This window comes from Sciurus carolinensis, chromosome 13, assembly GCF_902686445.1.
Source record: "Sciurus carolinensis chromosome 13, mSciCar1.2, whole genome shotgun sequence".
NCBI lineage: Eukaryota > Metazoa > Chordata > Mammalia > Rodentia > Sciuridae > Sciurus > Sciurus carolinensis.
In genome coordinates this window covers 45,252,017-45,268,967 of record NC_062225.1, presented here as the reverse complement: position 1 = coordinate 45,268,967, position 16,951 = coordinate 45,252,017, and the positions used below count along the sequence as shown (strand labels likewise).

At 32.8% G+C, this 16,951-nt stretch overlaps 1 protein-coding gene across 9 annotated transcripts in view; it reads left to right on the top strand.

Annotated features, from left to right (window-relative positions):
- The window catches only part of Vrk2 (VRK serine/threonine kinase 2), a 207,763-nt gene that overhangs the window by 56,485 nt on the left and 134,327 nt on the right, over window positions 1–16,951 (top strand). For all 9 annotated transcript variants that reach the window (XR_007104759.1, XR_007104758.1, XM_047523385.1 and 6 more), the window contains 3 exons: window positions 8,546–8,666; window positions 11,163–11,221; window positions 15,009–15,175. Coding sequence is in view for 7 of the 9 variants with exons in the window: in XM_047523385.1 (XP_047379341.1) it covers window positions 8,546–8,666; window positions 11,163–11,221; window positions 15,009–15,175 (347 nt within the window). In the remaining 2 variants the exon portion in view is untranslated. The remainder of the gene's footprint in view (window positions 1–8,545; window positions 8,667–11,162; window positions 11,222–15,008; window positions 15,176–16,951) is intronic.

The window sequence follows — 16,951 nt, the reverse complement described above, 5'->3', positions numbered from 1 at the left end:
TTACTTTTATTTCAGAAGAATGATTAGAGTTGAGAGTAATAAAGCTGCGTGAGATGACCTTGGCAGAGTCAGTTTGAAGAGTGAGAGCGCTGCTAAGGTTTTTATGTGAACTATTGAGTTCCTGTTATACCAATGAATATTTCCTCTAACAGTGGATGGAGACATAGACTGCGACAAGGCAAGAAGGAGCCAAAGGGTATGAAGTAAACAAAGCTTGATGTTCTCTTGCCCAGAAAGTCACTAGTTTATATATCTTAACCCTGGAGATCAGTGAAGAGTTTTGATGCTGTAGCAAATATCAGACTATATAAAGTTTTATATGTGAATGATTATTTCTTGTTTTTCCTTGTGCCCTTATCAAAAGTTCAGAAGATATCATCTCTCCACAATAAGGATATCTTTCTGAAACTATAAAGTGTTAACTTGTGGAAATCTCTCCTAGTCGCCTTTCATATATCTTACTTATTTAAACTCACTTTGATGGTATTGGAAACACATTTGCAGGTAAATTACATACATAGTCCTTTTATTGGATATTGATTGGACTGCCTTGCATTCCAAGGCAGACTTAATTCAACAATTCCCTAATTAGTTAAAGTCATAACCTATGTCTTGTATTCATTTACCATTAATTAAACCTTAGCTGTTTATTACTCTGCAGTCCAAATCCAATAGCCGACCCAGAAAGCCATGGAAAAGGAAGTAGGAGGTCAATATTGAAAATATATGGTGCTGAGTCCCACTGATGGTTGCTTTGTTCACAATCAATATGGTCAATGCAACTGTACTTTCTTAGTTGCTCTGTCAGCAAGACAAAAAGTCAATTCTAATGTTATGCTAGTGAAAAAATTGTGATTATTGAAAAACTTTGGCTTTTAAAATTATATTCTTTGTAAACTTTGTTTATAAAAGTATTTTCAAATATGCTAAACCAAACAAACAATTTTTAAACAGCATTGAGACAACCACATTTTCTCTAAAAGGCAGTGAGACATTTGCACTTCTTAATGGTTTGTTGAACTGTTACCCTAAACTGAGACTTTCTAACGAGTTTTAGTTGGCGCAAACAACTGTATATTATTGCCTTTTCTATTAAAAGGACCATTGACCATGTAATGTAGAGGGTCTTGATCATTTTCCAGAGCAATTAAAAACCCACATTAGTTTAAGGTAGGCCATTGAAAAAGTGAAACAAGTGTGTCCGTTGTGTACCTTCTTGCTGTCAGGAAGAATCTTAGAGTATATTTTCTGAAACAATTTAACTTTTATACTCCCAGCACAGAGTAAAAGAAATCACTACATTTTCTTTTCCAAGTATGATTTTCTTGGAAAAGTAATGATCACTCAGAAATTTAGTAGTGTTGTGCAACTTTTCACTATTTACATTGTAATAAATCAGCATTTAAAGACAATGGGACATTGCTTTGTTTAATTAATAAGCATAAACATCAAAAATATTCACTGATAATGTTTTTTAACTTAAAGTTCTTTCATTTCCAATGAGTTTTATTCTTCACTTTTGCCAGATTTATTTTAAGATACATGCAATTATTTTTTACATAATGGTACACATGGAAATTTATCATACAGATTCTTAACTATTTTTCCAGTTTTGTTAATAATAATAGTGATTTATGGTTGGGCCATTTATTTGAATTGATGGCATTGATACTGATTCAGTCTGGTTTTGTATATGAAAATAGCTAAGAAACCATTGTACTTATGTAAGGGTGTTATTAGGTGTTGGTCTGACCAAAGTTTTGGTAGTAATTCTGAATCAAATTATGGTAATTCAAATTATGGTAGTAATTCTGAATCTTAGCTTCAGTTAATTCTGTAGTTGAGTGTTTGCTTTCATTGTTCTATCTTCATGAAATATTTGAAAAAAATTTTATTCAGTAGTCCATTTAAAGTTTTTTTCTCCCTTGATTCTTATACATGTTGATGAGTTGAGTGGATTTCACCATTCTAGGTCTTTGAAGAGAAAATTGAATTCAGAATAATCATAGAAAGATGATATTATATCACTGGAAGGACTATTCAGGGACTAACCTGCATTAAATATTTTTGAGATTTTCTGGAAAGTTTTATGCTGGAATATTCATTTTTATCATAGGTTTTCCAAATAGTAGATTACCTTCATGCATTTAAAATATGGTTTACTTTAGACTTCTAGGCTCATGTATATGAGCACATACATGTGTGTACACACATTTGCTGAAATTTTTATATGCAATTTTGTCTTGTGTATAAAATTGAAGATTTAACATTCTCAGATGTTTGAATGGTGTTCATTCATAATGTTTTGCATTTAATTTTCTAAAATAAAATATTTCAGTTCAGCATTTTATGAGAAATAATTATTTAACCATAGAAAACTAGAATAAACAGGGCCATAAATCCTATAGGTAAATGCAGAAGGGCAAGATTCATAAATATTCATGTGTTTACTTTTAGTACAGCCACAGTGTAACTTAATCTCAGAAACATCTTCTGTACCAGTGTAGCTATGATCAAATAAATATGGAGGAAAGATAATGCAAAAGAAAGCACAGAGAACAAAAGTTATCACTACAAAGTAGAGCTTCTAGTTGCCAAGCTTTTGCTATGAGTCAGGTATATCTGGATCTGGTCATGCCAAGGAGAATATTCAGATTTTAATGTAAAACTGTCTTATGAGTTAGCCACCCAGTAAACTGTTAACCTGATCAGACTATCTGGTCTCTCCTACTTTTTCTAATGGGTTATTCAGAAATAGAAGGGAAAGCTCATTTTTGTGTGTGTATGGATTAAGTTTTTATAATGAAGAGTCTGAATAAAAAGTATCCTGGCCCCCTCACCGAAGTGTTTTCTCATTCAGCTTTAAAGGGAGGAAAAGAAATAACCATTTTAGCTATTAGCTCATGTTATTACAGATTAAAAATTATGCATAGAGATGAATGGACAGATAACTATTCCTGGAACTATCATACATCTATGTATCTGTGTATTTTTTAAACATTGCAGTTATTCTTCCAAACTCAATTCTCTCATGTATCCTAAAGGTATTTTCTAAGTGGCTGAACTGCTTTATTCAGTATAAAATTAGAGTAATATATGTTGTATTTATTTCTTCCATTATTTTTTTACTCAATAGAAACTAGCACATATAAATTTGACATATCTTGTTCTCGTTGCCTGATAATTAAAGAGAATTATATCTTTGTCAAATACACTGTTTTAAAATTTGTTACATTCTTAGTAATGTTAAAAAGCAATATTTGGATCAATGTGTGATATGGATTTCTGTAGATTTTTCTACTCACTGAGGCATGCAGTCAATACCTAATTTCTCTAGAGATATACTGCATTTAACATATTGAGCTTTTTAAAATACTTCAGACCTAGGCATTGAGTGTATAATACCTGTTTTAATTCGACATCATTGATGACCATAAAATATGATCTCTAAATTGTACTTTAAATGTCCATTTGTTTATGTAATATATTCGATGTCAAAGAAAGAAATATATTAACATACTTTTTTACTTTTGCCAATTGCTGCAGTATATGAAATCCAAATCTGGTGTTATTTCTTGCATGGTTTCCTTTCATTTTGCACTCCAACTTACAAAATATATGTGAAATAAACTGAGAATGTATTTTCATGTTACCAAACTTAGGAAAATGACATGGTTTGTACAATACTTATCCTCCCAAACAATAATTCAAAAAAGGAAACTTATTTTCCTATTATAAGATATAAAGGTAAGCCATCAAATATTGGTATTCCCTTATTTCATTAGTAATCAGAAAAATACACTGTTGAGTTCTTCATTTAGGTAAATTTTACTGCTGTAAACTGTCTGGTTAATGTATAAACAATAATGAAAATTGTTGCTTCTGTGTGGCATATAACCATTTGTTTGCATTCATATATGACTTTTAAAGTCTTAACATACATCTTGATTTTTTAACTGAACTCTTGGGTTAAAGAATATACAATGGCCAAATGTAAAATATCTTTGCTTTGTTGAATGGCTTTTCTTAATCTTCATGTAGTAGTGTTTCATGAGAAAGCAAAACTTACAATTCAAAAGGTACTGGGAAAAGAGAGACCTGGATTCAGGATTTTACTTGAAATATTATGCATTACATTCTACTTTTCTAATATCCTTTTTGAAATTGCAGTAAACAGTGGTTACCATATTTTGTAGCTCTTTGTACATTCCAGTGGACAAAATATTTAATTATGTAAGTTATCAGTTGGAAAAGTAAAAACAAACTTTAAATTTGTCCTTCAGATGTCACTACTCAGTTTGTTAAGTGAGCATCTTACTTAGATGTTTTCTGCTTTCTCATTGTCATTTCTGGTCACATATATTCATATTTTGGGCATTTGAACCCAAACATTTTCAAGTTCATTTTATTTTCTACCAATCCCTGTTTCCCTTCATACTCCACAGTGCTGCTATATATAAGAAATAAAACTAAGCAGAAAGCCCCTTAGGCAAATAATCAGATCCATTTTGGGGATTAACACTTAAACTTTGCTTTTTCTCTTTCATTCCTGTTGGTGAATTTTACTCATTTGTCTTTAGACTGAGGATCAGTTCTTGAAAGTGGTCTCTATGTTGTTTTTGTGCCAACTTGGAAGGACCATTTAACACTTTATAAATCAACATTTTAACTTGGAGACCCTTCTTTATGAGAGTGAAGTAGCTTGAAAGAAATAATTTTTCATGAAACTATCCTTTTATAAAACTTAGGGATGCAGCTTAGATCTTGGTATCTGTGGCTTGTTTATGACAAAAGCATATTTCTTTGTGTCAATATGTCTTTCAGTGCTTTAAGTTAAATTGCCTGCCTCAGACAATTCCTTAATATAAAAGTAGTGTAAATAATGCTGTTTGAATAATGTTAAAACTATTTCTGGAGGCAAATAATTATTAGACAGAGCATGGGCTTTGGATTCCGAAAGATTTCAGTGTGGAACTCCAGTTTTGCTCAGTGATACTGAACAAGTTACTTAACCCCTTTTAGCTTCTTTTTTTTATTTTTCAACATGGTTAATAATGTCTTACACTGTTCTAGTGATTCCATGAAATAATTAAAAAGCAGGTAGAGTACCTGGCACAGTAGCAGCTCTCTATAAATCACATCAATTGTTTTTATTGATTATGCATTCTTTTACTTGCTGTATGCCATGCTTTATTCTATATGGTTTGTATGTTTTATTTGTTCCTTTTAGTTATACATGACAGTAGAGTCTATTTTGACATTTATATAAACATGGAGTATATCTTATTCTAATTAGGATCCTAGTCTTGTGGATGTACAAGATGTTGAGATTCCCTGTAGTGTATTCATGTATGTACACAGGAAAGTTAGGTCAGATTCTAACATGAACTATTTCTAGAATCTGGTTTTCACTGAAATAGAATTAAAGTTCTCACATGTGCCTTTTTTTCTTTTTTCTTTGCTGGGGATCAGACCCAGGGCCTTGCACCTGCTAGGCGCATACTGTCCCACTGAGCCCACCCCCAGTATTTTGTCTGTTTTTGTTTGTTTGTTTGTTTGTTTGTTTTCTTTTGTTTTTTGGTTGTTACTCTTGGCTGTGATTTATCATTTTGAAATGTTGAACAGTTGAGAACACCACAGACTTTCACTGAAAAGACTAATTTACCTTGTTCCATATGTAAGCTCAACAAACATTAGATGCCAAATAATACTTAGAAACTAAATTGAGAAAGTGTAGCAGAAAAGTCTTATTAATAACAATCTCACTATAAGTAAATCATATTTACATAAAATAGTAAATTCTTGAATTTTTTTTGAAAATTTATGAAAGCTTACTATTTTCTTCAAGTATAATTGAAGAACTTTATATATTATAATTATTCAAATGCATGACTCAGAAAACAATTCATAGTATATTTTCTGAGTAAATGAAAAGATGTTAAAAGAAATATATTACCTGACATCATTGAATCTTAGCACTAAAAAAGTAATAATGGTGGAACCAGAGGATCTCCTCTCTATGAATTTGTAGTCTAGGGCTCTTCCCATTTACTGCTTCACTTGGCATGTTTTTAAAGGAATTTTCAAATTCTATAACGAAAGAAGCAATTTTCAAACTAGGAGGGTTTTTTTTTTTTTTTTTAATTTGTTTGTTTTTTAGTTTTTCCAGTGCTAGGGATTGAACCCAGGGTCTTGTGCATACTAGATAAGTGCTTTACCACTGAGCTATACTTCACCACCCAAAACCCATCTTTATAGTTAAATATCAGTAATCCTCTTAACTATGACCAATTTGCATGTAAGCAGTACATACAGATTCTAATATTGTCATCTAGAATATTTTAAAATTTAGTAGATATTACTGTATAGTAGATGGTAAGTAAACATTAGTTTCCTAAAACAAGTCAAACTTTCCGTTTGTTTTTCTGGGAGGGAATTTAAGGGAAAGTGATATACTCAGAAACACTTTATGCTCTTATCTCTTTGCTAGTAGAAAAGGGTGGCTATTAGATATTCTTTTAAATATAACATATTTTTATAGAACTTAGTGGAAACAGTGGTAGAATGCTTAGCCATAGTTACTAATGTGTATGTGCAGTAAAAGAAAATAAGTGAAAGACTGAGAAATGTGATAATGTATTTTAATTAGGTAAGACCAAAAACTATCATAGTGAAGTAAAGTTAACTCTCAAAGGGCTATTTTAAATGAAGACCAGTTTATGAAAGATTGACTTCAGAAATCTAAATGACTTGTCATTACTTACAGCTTCATATCAATTAATCCCTCAGTTGGGGGGTTGGGGGGAAGTGGCTGTGAAGGTTCATTCCATTTTAATTCTGATTGTTTTTCCTCCAAGGGCCTCTTGTAGCCTGTATCATCCAAACAGGTGCCAAAATATCATTTTTTGAAAATTAGAGGATGTGAATTTTTTTTCAGTGGTGGTAATCGGGAATTGCCATAATGGAAAAGGGACTTGTGAGCACATCTGTACAAATGGAACCATTCCATTATTAATGGGAAATTTATTACTAAAGAAATAACTGCAGAACAGCATGGTGGAGATTGTGTTTTTATTTTAATATGAGAGCCAAGTCTTGCATTAGGACATTGTTGAAGCTTGTGCAGAAAGTAAAATGGCACCCGTGGGACTGCAACGTTCTGCTGGATTGAAGGGCCTTTAATAATCCAGTACTCTAATAGCAGTTAAGATAGAGTATGTTTAAGAGCTGATCTTGTCTTCTGCTTTTGTAACTACTTACGTATGGTAACCAAAAGTAGTTGCAACACGCTGGCATCATTTTTCTTAGTAGATGACTTTTTAAATTAAAATCCAAGTTTACTGAGTGACTTTTCAGAGTTTATTTAATGAACGATAATAAAACAGGATACCTGTTTACAGCAGGTTTAACAGTCACATATTGCTCTGGGGAGATTATATTATTCCTACTCAGATGAACATTCAAGTAGTGGTAGAAATATAAATACCAGCCTATTGTTTTTATAACACTTTGAAATGGTTGTTAAAAATGAGTTTATTTTATGGGTATTTGCTGATGTTGCAATCATTATTTCAGTGACTTGTTAACAAGTATCAATTATATTTGACACATTTCTTAGGTTTCATTGTCTATCTTTTGATAAAAGGCACTTTAACACACATACGTATATAAAATCATGATGACAGTGTGTAGCATTTAATGACTTGGTATAAATATATTTACAGGGCTATGAAAATGTTCTTGGAATGTATTCTTTTTTTTAATGAAAAGCCATCTTTTATTAAATTCTAAGAGTCTCTATTTGGCTTCAAACTCATTCTCCACCACCTCTCTCCTCATGTCCCATACCATTGCCTCACCTTTAGACTTTGTAGGATTTGGAGGTAGAATTTTAGCTTAGTGCTGCTTACTTATAAAGATAATATCTGTAACATTGTAGAATTGTGCATCCAAAGCAGTGGATCTATTTTAATTAGACTTTCATGTAACTGAAAAATCCTCAGATAAGCCTGTTTTTTAAGACTGCACACTAGATGGCAGTTTTGTCATATTCTTCCAACTTCAAATGCTGCCACCAGTGTGAGTAAAACAGGAAAGGCCATCAGTGTTTAGTCTGCACTCAAAGGGTCTCTGCATGACCAATGCAGACCCCATGGACTTCCTGGAACATATGTTAGTAATTTAGCTGCAGACATTTATTTCTTTGTTTTACTGCTTGGCTCTTTGAGAAAGTGTTGGTGCCGGGTTATGGGTTGTCTGGATCATGTCAGAGGCCATGGGGATCAAGTTCATGTGACAGGCCAGACTAAGGAAAGATGAAGTTGGAGGAGGTGAGGAAACTGACCCTGACTTTCAACAGCAACAAGTCACTGCCTGTCTGTGGACTGGGGCCAAACGCCTGGGCGTTTTAAGTTTTACTCCAGCTGAACAAACAAAACACTTTGCCTATTTGGCTTTTCCATATTTCATCAATAGTAGTTCACTCAAAGATTTCTCTCTTTCTCAAGGACTTACTTATCCCCCCTCTTAATGTTTACTTCTGTAGCCCTGTCCAGAAGAAGTGACGTTGAAATCCTCGGCTACTGCATGCTGCGGTGGTCATGTGGGAAACTTCCCTGGGAACAGAACCTAACGGACCCTGTGGCTGTCCAGACTGCTAAAACAAAGTACAAATTTTTAAGTATTTCATCCTTTACTACAACAGGTCTGGAGGGATACATTAAAGGAAGCTCATATCTCAGAGAATTGCCATTCATCCACTGTGAGAACCAAATACATTTCTTTAATTTGAAAAATATCTTTAACAACTAACAGACTCAAAATGCATTATGATAACACCTATAAAGTCACATGTACTTGAATTACAATGCAAAATATAAAGTGAAATATCCATTCCTTTACAGGGTATTTTCCAGAGCTTAGATTCTAGATTCTAGATAGTGGTGTTTGCAAGGAAGAATATTTTCAAATTAGCATTGTATAAATATAAAAGTAGTCTGAGCTTGGTGTGATTGATATCAACTGTGCAAAGCAACAGTGCGAAGTGGGACAGTTTGGCTTGTATCTTTGAAATGAAAGCAGTATACCTCTTATTCCTGTCCCAGAGGATGTTCTGTTGTTTAAGGAAGAAACAAAATTTTTTATGAGCTGTTTATATGAGATAATCTTGTAGTCACATAAACATTTTTAATATTCTACATTCAATTTTTATTACCTAATTCTGTTAGCAAAAGAATTAGGTCAGACTTAGAGTATGTTACTGTTTTACAATTCTCTGACTGGTCAGGCCCATGAAAGTCAATTGGATGTGGCACAGAGTAGCCAGATTTTCATTGTATACTAAGATATGCTGCAGTTATCTGTAGACACACTATCACATTTGGAAAAGGCAGCTGTGTTTTAAATAGGCCAAGTCACAACAGAAGTGTACAAAGAGGGGTAGCTTATCCATAGAAATCAATCTTTAAATTCAGTATAGAATTAGTTCTTAAGGAAGAAAGACTATGCTGCAGATTCACAATAATACAGATTATATTTGTAAATACATATTATGAAATATTTTTTTACTTGGAATCTTGATTATCCTATTCCCTTACCCAAAATTGACACATTTATATAAGTAAATATTAGAACTATCTAATCAGTTATATACTGGGTGATTGATGTGTCTGTATTAACTCTCATATAACTGATGGTCTCCAATGTATGAGTCAAGCCAAAGCACAATAATAATAATAACATTATTATATTAATGATTATAATAATAATAATAATAACCAGACATGATGGCACACACCTGCAATCCCAGCAGCTTGGGAGGCTGAAGCAGGAGGATCGTGAGTTCAAAGCCAGTCTCTATCACAGCAGTGCCCTAAGCAACTTAGTGAGACCCCGTCTCAAAATAAAATATGAAAAGGGGTTGGGGATGTGGCTCAGTGGTTAAGCACCCCTGGGTTCATTCCCTGGTAAGAAAAAAAAAGGCACAATAATGCAAATGCATGGACGATTTTATATCCAATTTGCCAACTCAGTTTACCTAATTTGAATAATGTACTTTATTTCAAAGGATAGCATTTTAATTTGAATGATATGCATGTTTTTCTTTCAGGAGGACTTACTAATGATTTGTTTAGTTTTATATCAATATGCATATATAGATGCATTCGTTGTAGGATCTATAATGAATATATCTACATGTGTATAATTATAATATTAAAGTTTCATATAAAATTTAAGGCTTTAATAAGTCAAACAACCTCCATTTACATTTTGGGGACTCTTATATATGTTAATATACCTTCATTTTGGTTTGATTAATAATGCAAACCTGTAGGCCAGTACACTTACATTGTGAAATTTGTAACTCAGATAAACTGAATTCTAACATTTCAATATTTAACATTTTAAACATTTTCAAACTTCTTATGGTTTATAATACATAATCATTATTTATTCAACTTATTAAGGGGATAGCATTTCTCAATAAGGGCATGATTGCATATTCAACAATATACCTCTTTTAATCCCTTTGTTTTTCCCAAGGTAAGGTGAAATTAAAACAGTTCATTTACTGTTGCTATTCTGCCTTTGCCTGAGTTTGTGAATTATTCACTCATATCAGTAATTTTAGTTGAATATATATTTGTGGCAAAAGCAACTTAAGAGAGTCGTGCTTACTTAGTCTAAAACATGAGAAAGTGCTTACGGTGTTGTTTTCAAAAATTTCTTGATAACCTGTTTAATCATAGAATAGCATAAAATACTACCCAATGAAGAACAACATACATAAATAATTAAGTAATATACACCTCTCCAGTGGCAAACACCTAAGGAAGAATGTCCTCAAAATCCAGATACATTTTTGTATGATTTTCAATTGTTTTTTTAAAAAAAATCATAATACTCCTACTTCTGCATTTTGACCTATATCATTCTACATAGTTTTAGTTCCTAGGTGATTATATGAAATTGGTCAGTGGAAATGGAGGGATCTCCCTCACTTTTATGTATCCTCTCAATCTATTACAGGTGGGTGAAAAACCACCAATGAAAGTCATAATTTTGGTGACTTAACAAGATAAAATGAGAGTTTTGATTTCTAATTAAAATAGTGAACACAGGATTGGATGCAGATTCACTGTGTGTTCCTCTGTTTGTTTTAGTCTGTTGGATGAGCTGCCTGGGTCAGTGCTGAAGTGGGCTCGGTCTGGAAGCAGTTGCTGTAAGTCAGATGATAACTTCTGCTATATCTTGTGATTTTCTGGTCACCACATTTGTCAGTCCTGTTTTGTAGTTTTTGCTTAACTTACCCCCTCCTATTCCCACAGGGTGGGAGGAAGCTCTTCAGGATTATGGATAGGTTGCTAGAGAAGAGAATGTTTAGATCATCACTAACATTAGAACACAAGGACCCTATAAGATACTATTTAGATGGAGTTCAAACCTCTGTCCGTTGCATTTTTTAAATGTGTTTTGAGAATCATGCACAGGTTAAATCACCATCTGTATCTGGTTTTTTTTTTTTTTTTTTTTTTTTTTTTTTAGGATTAAGGTTTTTTGGGTTTGCTTCTTTATTTTTGAAAGGAGATAAAGTCAACCTATGGAAAGACTGCTTTCCATCAATTATTTTTTTAAAAAACACATCATTAAACTCTCAAATGCTGTGTAGACCTGGGTTACACCTTAACTAAATAGCTGGCAATTTTTTTTTTTTTTTTTTGATGAGCAAAGGTATGTGATCTTGGGATTTGGGGCTATATTTGACAAAGGATTTCAAGTTCATATAGAACTTTTTGGAATTCTTTAATTGACAATATTATCAGTATAAAATAGCAAGTCAACTCTACCCAAATTTCTGTCATTTGTACATACATGCATGACACATTATTCAGTACTTATTTTACAATTCAATTATTTTTTCTTATACAAGAACAGCTCTGCAATCACACTTGCTTTGTCTTAGAGTCAGATTAGCAAAATGAATCTTAATCTCTGTTTACATTGGGCAAAGTCAGGTTAGTTTTTAACACTTCTGAAAGTAGATTTGTACACTGACCCTCCAGTTAAGGTCACATAGCATTGGTGCCAATTTGAGAGTTGAAAAGTAGAGTTAAGTCATCTTAAACTTATATTCACAGGCTTTTTGACTTGAAACCAAAATTTTCATTTGCAAAGGAAATGAAAGAGAAACAGTCTGGCTCTGTGTCTTCCCCATGTGAGTCTTCGGTCTTCCCCATTCTGCTTCTGATGAAGAGTACCAAACAGGAATGACTCTCATTTGGGGAGATAGTTTACAAGATGAAACGTTTATTTTTGTGACTGTGTGAAATAACTTGAACAAAATGACAATATTCTTTTTTGACTAATATTCTGAAATTTTGATTTTTGCCAAGTCATATAGTTTGTTTTACTTAATGGGACAAAAAGAAAAAGATAGAGTGCTTTCATTTCTTTTTCAAATTATATATGTCCCTTAGCTTTCTTATCCCTCAGGTTAGGATTGGAAAAGAAAGCTCAGATATTCTGGGTTGTACAACATAAATGCTTCTTTCATTAAAGATAAATTAAGATTGAGTCACATGAGAAATCTAGATGGGAGGCACGCCTGGTTCCTCTTAGTACAGGCCATTTATTCTAGTCTATACTGTTTGTAAAATTCAGATTTCTATTCCTAAAGCACACAACGTTGAATATTAAGTGAAGTTCTCTTAAGTTGGGAGGCTGTGCTTAGAAGAAGCACAGCCATAAAAAAGGAACAGACTTATACAACATTTACTACCAAGACATTTTATTAAATAAAATAGTCAAGAGGTTTGCAGCATGCATGTCCAACTCAGTGTAGTAATAACTTCAAAAGTTTTTATCTCTTGAAATGATAGTCAGTAATGATACTTAATATTTCACTAGCTTAAAAAGCAGATGATTCAAGAATATCATAATTTCATACTACTCAAAGCATTTTGTTTTATAGCTCTAGAAATATGCTAGTAAATTAAAAAATGTAGTTAATATAATAAATCCAGATCTTGAAAGGCTAACATTTAAACCAGTACTACATCACGATAGTCTAAGCTTCAGGTTTATAATAATAAATTTATAATGGAAGTGGCTTTTTTCATTCTCTCTCTCTCCTACCTCACTGGTACCTCATTTTCCCAAACCTCAGTCCCATGAAGGCTTTGCAGCACAGCTGCTATCAGTTGGTGGTGTGCCAGGAGTTTCCATTGTCTTACAACAATGATTTGTTCCCAACAAACTCGGCTCTCTTCTCCATTTGGGATATTCTGATTAACGGAATTGTAATATATACCATACTTGGCTTACCAATCTTAAAAACCAAAGAACAACAGAATACTTATATTAAAATGATAGTGAATGAAAATTAATCTTTTTTTCTTTTTGATCATTCCTTTAGGAATTGGATGCCCCCACACAGGGGCTCCAGGATACATGTTATAAATGTGATCATAAAGCAGTAGCTATTGCTAGATGTGATTGACCAAATGCTAAATAGTACAGGTTGATATATTTCATAAATTGAAGAGGAAAAAAAATGTAATTACATAACTGCTACATTGTTTGGGGGGATACCCAGAGCCAAGAGTTCTTATTTCAGCCACATTAACTTTATGTTTTTGAAAATAGCTCTGGACTCTATGAAGTGGTCACTTTGGCTTTAACAGGGAGAAAGGGATGATAACTATCACTTCTGGAATTTTCCCCTTTTCGGAGTAAAACCAGTGCCTCTGCAGTTTTCCCCTTGAATGGCGTCTGCCTGGAGGAGAAGGGAAGGATTACTCCCACCTCCCACATTTTCCCATTGTAGTACATAAACAACTAAGTGAGAGAGTAAATGGTATTCACATTTGGATTAGTAATATCTTTTTGAAGGGGAAAAGCTAAACAACTCTGTGAACAAATGAAAGTCTGCCAGTTTTTCAAAATTATGATATTACCACCACTTCTATCCCAATTTTAGATTGAACCTCTACCTCAAAACAAAAATGCTAACTGAAATATTTTGATGCAGCTATGTTTGTAATTTTTGGTTGCTAATTCTACATGTATTTAAAAGCTGTTGAGTTAAAAGATTTAATTCAGTGGTAGAGCACATGTTTAGCATGTGTGAGGTGCTAGGTTCTATTCTTAGTATTGCAAAAACTAAAAATAAAAAAAAAAAATTAATGAAATCTGGTAGTCCATTACCTTTTTAGGGAAAGGAGGGTGACCATGTGAAATATGTTTTATTTTGGAGAAAAAATAAGAGGTGATAATTCTTCATCCTCCTGAACTAAAATCAAGACTGCATTGAGTACACTGGGCTAGCTGGATGTGGAGGACTTGAGGGAGGGTTCCTACAGTTCAAAGTGAATCCTTCCTAAAAACATGGAACTAAAGGTTATTTTTATAGTATTTTGTTACAATTTCAAAATGAAAACCTTAATTAAAATTTTCACTGATTTTTTTTTTCTCTTTGAAGTCAGGAGGCTCATAAAACATTACATTGGTTTTTAACTGAATTTTTAAAGTTCCAAAATAAAATAAAATGTCTGAAGCAGGTCTGATATACTTTTTGTGTAGTTCTTAGTAGCTGCATGATGATTAAAATTTGCTTCCTCCCATAAGATTAGATAATTGTAAACATATCAGCAAAAGGTGTGTTAAAAAATCACCAGGGCTGGGGTGTAGCTCAGTGGTAGAACAGGTGTGAGGCACTGGGTTCGATCCTCAGCACCACATGTAAATAAATTAAAGGTATTATGTCCATCTACAACTAAAAATATTTTTTTAAAATAATCACCAGTTTGTCCCATTAAGTCAAATCTATAGGTCAGTATATTTCAGTAATCTTTAAATATCATTTAAAAAGTGCTTTTTATTGGTTTGTTCATTTTTAGTTTATTCAGGGTTTATGTAAGACAGTAGACTTAATAAAAGATTTTTAAGGTTGTTGGAGTTTACTAATCTTGCCAGTATGAATTACATGTAAAAAATTTAATACTTCACAGGTGAAATAGCTGAATTTTTAGCATGTGTTCATAGTTTAGCTTATGATGAAAAACCAAACTATCAAACACTCAAGAAAATTCTGAACCCTGGTGGAATACCCTTAGGACCACTGGAGTTTTCCACCGAAGGACAGAGGGTACGTGTGTATTCTCCTCCCAATAAAAAAGTAAGTAACAATCCTGGGATTGCCTCCATGAAACTTTTCTATCTAATGAAGTTGTTTTAGGACTCATAACGAGTCTTAAAACTCAGTTCCTTGCTCATTATATTTAATTCCTGTTCTTCCTAACTCAGCACCAAGGAGGTGGTTGACTTGTGGTCTCTTAGAGGAGGCTCTGTAGCCTGCTGTGCGTGAAAGAAATGAAGCCGTCCTGATGTCCTGATCGGACTTTATTCATGAGAGCCTCTATTTGCTTCTTTTCTTTGGGTTTTCTTCAGTTATTGTCCCTTGTTTTTCCCTACCAGTTTGGCCATAATTTGGTGTTGGATAATATTCTAAAAGTTATCTGTATTGATTGATATTTTAATCCTTATAATTCTTTTTTTACAAAAAGCTATTGAGGCTCCTCCTTTATTCAGCTATCTTCCATTGATTCCCTCTTAAAAAAAAAGAAAAAGAAAAAAGGATTAGAACTTGATACAAAGAATTAGAACTTAAAATTTTTTTAAGAATGTTCAATCTTTACACTCAGCGTAGACCTGAGACTGCTGTAAGCAATATTATTGGACAGGTAGTTAAATGTCCATTTCTTTCTTGACTCTGTTCACATGCAAAAAAAAAAAAAAAAAAAAAAAAATGTGGAGGGCATTTTCTTCCTGATGCACGTACAATAAGGTAAGGTCAGGATGCCATTCATTTTTAATATTTTTTATGAACTTTGGATCATCACAAGTGTTCATGAGCCAAGAATGCAGGATGCAAACTAATGTGACTGATAGGCTGCGAGATGAATGGTGAGTCAAGTATCAGTGCACAGATGGTTCTGATTTGCTGAATTTTGTAGCTGCTGCAACTGAAGACATAAAATATCCTTCTAGTCATAAATTAGCTCTTTGGAAGCAAAACCTTGGCACCAGAGCTTTACAACCTTCAATTAGTAGGAAAAGAAGTATTTGAATGACTGTGGTATTGACATCTGTAGGCCTGCATAGTAATCATTCCTAATAGAAGAGAATATCTGTTTGAGGAGGTTTTGCATGGCTAATTAACTACCAGTGAGAATATGTAATTTTTTCATGATCTCCTGATTGTCACCTTTCTCTCATGATACAATTACATTTTATTGTAGCAAGTGCCTCACAAACCAATTGTCAGCACTATTTACGTATTGCAGAAGGCAGAACAAAAGTTCATGTTTAATAAAAAGCCACTGGATTTTGATCTTGGTAATTACTGAGACTTATTTTAACAGTTTTATTGACTTTTGTATTTTTATCACTTTTCCAACAAAACAAAGAGCCATTTTCTTGACATAGTATTTCCCTTGCAGTAATGGTCACCACTTAATCTACACTAATTTAAGTAGAGATTTTTTTTTCCTTTTTTGTAGTTTTTCAGTTTCATAAACTTAATTGAAATATAAAAAAAGCCATTTTAAAAACCAATAACTATATTCTCTGATATAAAACTCTGATTATTATCCACCAGAATTTTCAGTTTCATCAAATTCAAAGGGGGTTTGTTAGAAACCATTTTTATGTGCACAGAATAGAATATAAAACATTTTTGCCAATGAACCTCCATCAAAAATACTTTATTTCTTTTGATTAGAGTACTTCGGTTATAAGTAAAAAGAAGCACTTTAATAACTTAAGAATATTATGCATTCTTAGACCTTAGTTTTTGTTAACAGTGTGATCAGACCAATGTATAGATATTAAGATATATTTCACAGCAGAACAGTATTTAATTATTAATGACTTTCTATAATATTTTAAGTGT